We start from the raw sequence: 6,000 nt of genomic DNA on the forward strand, positions 1-6,000 counted from the left end.
TTTGGTTGCAAAATACTTAAAATAGAAACCCGTTTTCCTCATCTGAAAAATTAATTCATAGCTGTTTTGCTGTTTAACATTCTGTTAGTTTTGAAGTATCAACTTTTTATCCCTTAATTTTGAATGGATATTCCTGTGAATGGCCCTAAATCTAGGTAACCTGATACCTGTTAAAAGACCTACCTATGCACCTGGCCAGTAAAAGCCGCTGATCTTCAAGCCAAAGGATATAAGCAGAAAAAAGAAGAAAATAAAAACAATCGCCATAAAGGGAAAAGGATATTATCCTTTCATTCTATATAATTTTTAAGTTTTTAAGGATTACATACACCATCTACCACTTCTATGAAGATTCTCTAGCAGTAATTTAGGTTATTCTTCCCCCCAATCAATGTTTTATGTGTCTGTTTAAAGCAGCGTTTTAACCAGGTACGCATATATTCAATGCCTATATTCTACCCCATTACTTTATACTTACTTGCAGCCTGACAATGAAACCGAAATCCTCGTGGAATTTCACCTGTAATACAAAATATTTTATTGAGAGAAGCAGAAATATGGAAGCTCTCTGGTTGTGCTACAGTAATATTTCACAGGATAACCAAATCATAACAGAGGTACTTGTTACTGCTATGTGAAATTACAGAAGATTAAACCCTCCTAAGGGAGTTTTTTCCTAACCAAAGGTATTATGACTATCAAATAATCTTGGTATATTGTCTAAGCTACTTTAAAAAGCAAGTTATCCCTCAGAGAGAAAGAAATACTAGGTAAAGAAAATTTGTGCTTAAGGAATCTTAGCCAGGGGTCCACGAAGAGGCCACAGGGATTCATGAGGCCCTTGATATAGCAAGGTATTTACGTATTTCTCGGAGGAAAAAAGTCTCCAAATTCTATTTTTTAATGTTTTACACCCGTACAGAAAAAAAGTAGTTTTTTGAAATGTCCTAAGCAGCAACTCTCCTAAGTGTAGGTAGGAAAATTTTTCTTGTTATCTCAAAACAAGGAAAAGTACTGGACTGTCCTAATGAACTTTAGTGCAACTGATAAAACTGAAGATGAAATTCTTCTTTTCCCAACCTCTTCTCCTTTACTCTTCTCCCTACACATTCTTCCCACTTACCTTTAAAGGTATAGTGCTCCCTTAACTACCATCTACCAACTTGGGAATTGAATCAAATCCTATGTCTTCATTACTAATTGCTTTTGATGGGGTGGAGTAGTAGGAAGAAAAAATAGTGAGAATACCCGAGAGCCTATTAAATACTAGGCTATTTCCATACCTTCTCATGTATTCCTTAGAACAGGCCTCCAATAGGCATTATCCCCAACCTATAGACGAGCTAATAGGCTCAGAAAGGATAAGTACTTTGCTCAAGGTTATAAGGCAATAGCAAGTTAAAAACTAGTGACTGTGGAGGTGAAGGATGGGGTAAAGAAAGAAAAGAGCAAAGGTATAAGAAGCTTTCAGGAAATTCTAAGATGTAAGACCACAAATAAGCAAATAGCAGTCTTCACATTTTTCAAGCATTCTATCCACCCAACTCTAATGCTTACTTGAGGTTAAAAGACTAAACCAAAGGGCTTCCCTGGTGGCTTGGTGGTTGAGAGTCCGCCTGCTGATGCAGGGGACGCGGGTTCGTGCCCCGGTCCGGGAAAATCCCACATGCCGCGGAGCGGCTAGGCCCGTGAGCCATGGCCACTGAGCCTGTGCGTCCAGAGCCTGTGCCCCGCAACGGGAGAGGCCACAGCAGTGAGAGGCCCGCGTACCGCAAAAAAAAAAAAAAAAAAAGACTAAACCAAAAACTCTGTGTCAACACTTAGTTCTAAAGTTTTTCATCCAATTACTATGAAGTCCTGTGTTACATTTTAAGAACTTACCTACACAACAGCTTTTAATAAAAATACTATTATCAAATATGGTCAATATAAAAAACATAACTTTTAAAGATCTAGAATCTACTCTAATTGGCCACTTACCAGGATTTATAAAGCTGTGGAAATCTGCCATAATACCTTCTTGGAGAGAGTATTTAACACAGCCTATTTCACAAGGGAGGAAGCGCTGTTCACAGTGAGGAGGTAGCTCGCCATGGCTAAAAATGTTCAAAAAATAAAAAATGCCTCCAAGGAGAGCTTAAAAAAAAATAATAAAAAAGACAACATGAACAGATGAGCATTTCGCATTTACCCCTTTGACAAAACCAAAAGTTTTAGAACCTTTCTCCTTGTGTTCCTATATCCCTAAATGAGCTGGAAAAGAGAAAATAAATCAGCTATACCAGGTAAATTAATGTTTTTATAATTACACTCATCAAGGATTAAAGTAATAACCACTCTTTGCATGAAGTAACAAAATTATTCAAACTTGCAGCCAGCTCTACGTAATTTAGCTGTACATAAGCCCTGAATCTCAGGAATGACTTAAGAAAAGCTGTGACCCATACTCAAAAAATATAAGGGCTAGGGAAATAAAACCAAGTACAATCAGTGTAGAAAAACTCTATGGACAATTCAGTTCACTCTTTACTTTTTACCAATATACACAAGACCACTTACAAATTCTCTAAAGGAAGAAAGAAATGTGAGAATGTAAGGAGGTCTTATTTACCAGGATTGGCCACACTTAAGACTGCTGAAGATTAAATTTTTAACAAAGAACACATTTAATAAAAAACAGCCGGAAGGAATAGCAAGGACTCTGATTAGCTGTGTTTTTATCTAGGCTAGCTCAATTTATCTTTACCTTTGTAACAAGTGTATGTAAGTGTCTAGCTATAAACACTTAAATCCAAAAAAGTATGTTTAATAACATATGAAGTGGTAGAAAACAAGAGACCAGATTTTTGCAAAAAAAAAAAAAAAAAAAATCTCCAGTGTTACTTCAACGAAAGCACATTACCCGATCTTTTACAACTTTAGTGCCATCATGTTCAAACACCTGTAGTCAATTACTTTGAAATGCAGAATCAAAATGAACAGAACACGTTTACTGATCATAGTATAGTATAGTATCATAGTATTTTAAACACCCAAATTTATCTAAGCATACATTTTAGTATTACTCTACCTTGATCACTTTTTAGAGACAAGCCTGACATATCCAGGGGTGAAACATTCTGCTTTGGTACAAGCATGCCTGGACTCCTCAGTGGGGTGGAAACAGGTTTCTAAAGAAAAAGGTAATCATTGACCACATACTTAAACTCTCGCTGGGCACTTTTACCATATATTTAAATTTAGCAAAATAACTACAAAACAACCCACAGATTACTTTGGTAACCTCTCCAGGCCAATAAACCCAATGAGTATATGAATAAATAATCGTCAATAAAACCAACACCCAAAGGCAGACAATGGCAAAAATCTATAAATATTTTGTATCAAAAGGCTGAGTGGTAAATAACCACTCCAATTACTGCTGAAAGCCATTTGCCCACTACTGATAATCTAAACTAATCCTACTGGGTCACACAGTCCAGTGGCCAAAAAAATATCATTTCCCAGGACTTCCCTGGTGGTGCGGTGGTTAAGAATCCACCTGCCAATGCAGGGGACACGGGTTTGAGCCCTAGTCCGGGAAGACCCCACATGCCGCGGAGCAACTAAGCCCTTGCGCCACCACTACTGCAGCCCGCGTGCCTAGAGCCCGTGCTCCGCAACAAGAGAAGCCACTGCAATGGGAAGCCTGCGCACCACAACAAAGAGTAGGCTCCGCTCACCGCAACTAGAGAAAGCCTGCACACAGCAACAAAGACCCAATGCAGCCAATAAATAAATAAATTTCTTTTTTAAAAAATCATTTCCCAAAGTACTCTAATATTATTTGTTCTTCACTCAAAGTAAAAACCAGACTGTGCTGACTCCAAGTCTCAATGACTTATACATACAACATGGCTTTCATTTTGAGGGGAGATGTCTTAAGACACTGTAGTGAGAAGAAAAAAAAAATTATGGCTCACAAGTACAAATTCAACTGATAAGAGCTTCTACTCAAACATAAAGCCACAAAATAAAAATCTCTCAAACCTAAAACAAGCAAAACTCTCTCGAATTTCAATCCAATATTAACAGTTTATAATAAGAATAGAATTTTTGCTATGTAAGAATGGGAAGGTGGCTTCCCCGGTGGCGCAGTGGTTGAGGGTCCGCCTGCCGATGCAGGGGACGCGGGTTCGTGCCCCGGTCTGGGAGGATCCCACATGCCGCGGAGCGGCTGGGCCCGTGAGCCATGGCCGCTGAGCCTGCGCGTCCGGAGCCTGTGCTCCGCAACGGGAGAGGCCACAGCGGCGAGAGGCCCGCGTACCGCAAAAAAAAAAAAAAAAAAAAAAAAAAAAAAAAGGAAGAATTCAGAGGGAGGGGGGAAATTCCACAATTACCTTGCCTTTTCTTGATATGAATCAGCAACAAATTTTATTTAGTGCTTTAACATCCTGCTACACAGAAATTAACCCAAATAAACTTTATACAACTCTTACCTGTAAGACACAAACATTCACCAACATCCACAAATCTTGTTATCTCCATACTTTAAACACAGGAACTGGCGTCGTTCCAGGTGTCATTCAAAAAGAGAGAGGGGACCAAACTACTTGCAAACATTTGAAAAGGGGTTCTTAAATCATAAAGGAGTTAAAAGAGACCCTTAGAGGTCATCTAGTACAAACCCTAAATATCAACGCTCCCTTTGCTGATCACGATCTACTGGGTGCAGGTTTTCTAATGGGATTTTCCCTGGCCTTCATCATCAAATGATACCAAGGTGTGCCCTAGTACCGGAGCCTAATAGGTTTGTTTTTTTTTTTTTTTTTTTTTTTGCGGTACGCGGGCCTCTCGCCGCTGTGACCTCTCCCGTTGCGGAGCACAGGCTCCGGACGCGCAGGCTCAGCGGCCATGGCTCACGGGCCCAGACGCTCCGCGGCATGTGGGATCTTCCCGGACCGGGGCACGAACCCGCGTCCCCTGCATCGGCAGGCGGCTTCTCAACCACTGCGCCACCAGGGAAGCGCCTGCTAGTTTTTAGCAGGCATTCTCTGACATGAGTAAAAAAATGAAAAGCTTCTTTGCACTCACCCAAATCACCCAGTCGTCTACCACTGACATTCACCCATTCACTCATCCAGCATTTACTGAGCATGCCTATGTGCCAGGCAGGTGACTGCTCTTCTCTGGCTAAATTTACCTGATTCTCCGAAGGCCCAGAGTTCTTCCCCTGGGCAGCCCTCCACTTTCGAGCCATTTCTGCATATTTCTTCTTTTCTTCCTCCCTCAGGAGCTTGAGGAGATAGAAGGGGGAGACAAGCAGCAGCAGTGAGGACCTACTGCCCAGGGCCCCGCCTGTAGATGCCTGCACATTCCAGGGAGACGGAAGCGGCGACGGTTGCCCTGAGCCGCGGACGGGCGGGGGTGGGGGAGTGGGGGGTGTCTCTCCCCCTCCAGCAGGGGCCCAGGGGGTCACTGGCCTCCTCGAGTCTTGTTTCCCTCCCATTTGCTCAACTGCCCGACCCCGGGCTCACTGGCCTCCAGCCTTACCGCCCAGTCATTGGAACAATAGGGGATGGCATCAGTGACGCAAGCCACAGGAAGGCCTCTCCGCCGTAGTTCGGGGATCTTCTCCTGCACGAAGAAATAGTAGGGATTGCGACTGGCCCTGCGGTTAGCCATGGTGAGCGCGGTACAGGCCTCGAAGCGGGCCAGAGACAATACCACCCTCAGCCGCCCTCGTCCGGCTCACGCTCTGAGTAACCGAGGCGGACGCCTGCGCGCGCAGGTCCGCAGCTCTCAGCCAATCAGGGCACGGTGCGCAGGCGCATTGGCCTCGCCAGGAGAAAAACAGCCCGAGACGGTAAGATTTCCCCCTCTTGCGGCCGTGGGGGCGGGTAGCGGGGGGAGACGTCACAGGTGAGGAGTATTCTGATAGTCTGGGATGAGTCGTTGGCGGAGGTATTATCACATGGAAGCAATTTCAGTGTATTATTGCGTAACATCCATCAAAATAGG

The 6,000-nt window shown here is 42.9% G+C and overlaps 1 protein-coding gene across 2 annotated transcripts in view; it reads right to left on the reverse strand.

Moving 5' to 3' along the window:
- The window catches only part of MAEL (maelstrom spermatogenic transposon silencer), a 41,653-nt gene extending 35,989 nt beyond the window's left edge, over positions 1-5,664 (reverse strand). The window contains exons 1-5 of one of the 2 annotated variants that reach the window (XM_060088613.1): positions 5,533-5,664; positions 5,183-5,275; positions 3,071-3,170; positions 1,981-2,136; positions 479-520 (exon numbers count right to left, since the gene is read on the reverse strand). In XM_060088613.1, coding sequence (XP_059944596.1) covers positions 479-520; positions 1,981-2,136; positions 3,071-3,170; positions 5,183-5,275; positions 5,533-5,664 — 523 coding nt within the window. The remainder of the gene's footprint in view (positions 1-478; positions 521-1,980; positions 2,137-3,070; positions 3,171-5,182; positions 5,276-5,532) is intronic. The other variant, XM_060088614.1, reaches the window with a different exon arrangement.
- Between the last annotated feature and the right edge of the window lie 336 nt (positions 5,665-6,000).

Source organism: Mesoplodon densirostris, chromosome 2 (assembly GCF_025265405.1).
Source record: "Mesoplodon densirostris isolate mMesDen1 chromosome 2, mMesDen1 primary haplotype, whole genome shotgun sequence".
Classification (NCBI taxonomy): domain Eukaryota; kingdom Metazoa; phylum Chordata; class Mammalia; order Artiodactyla; family Ziphiidae; genus Mesoplodon; species Mesoplodon densirostris.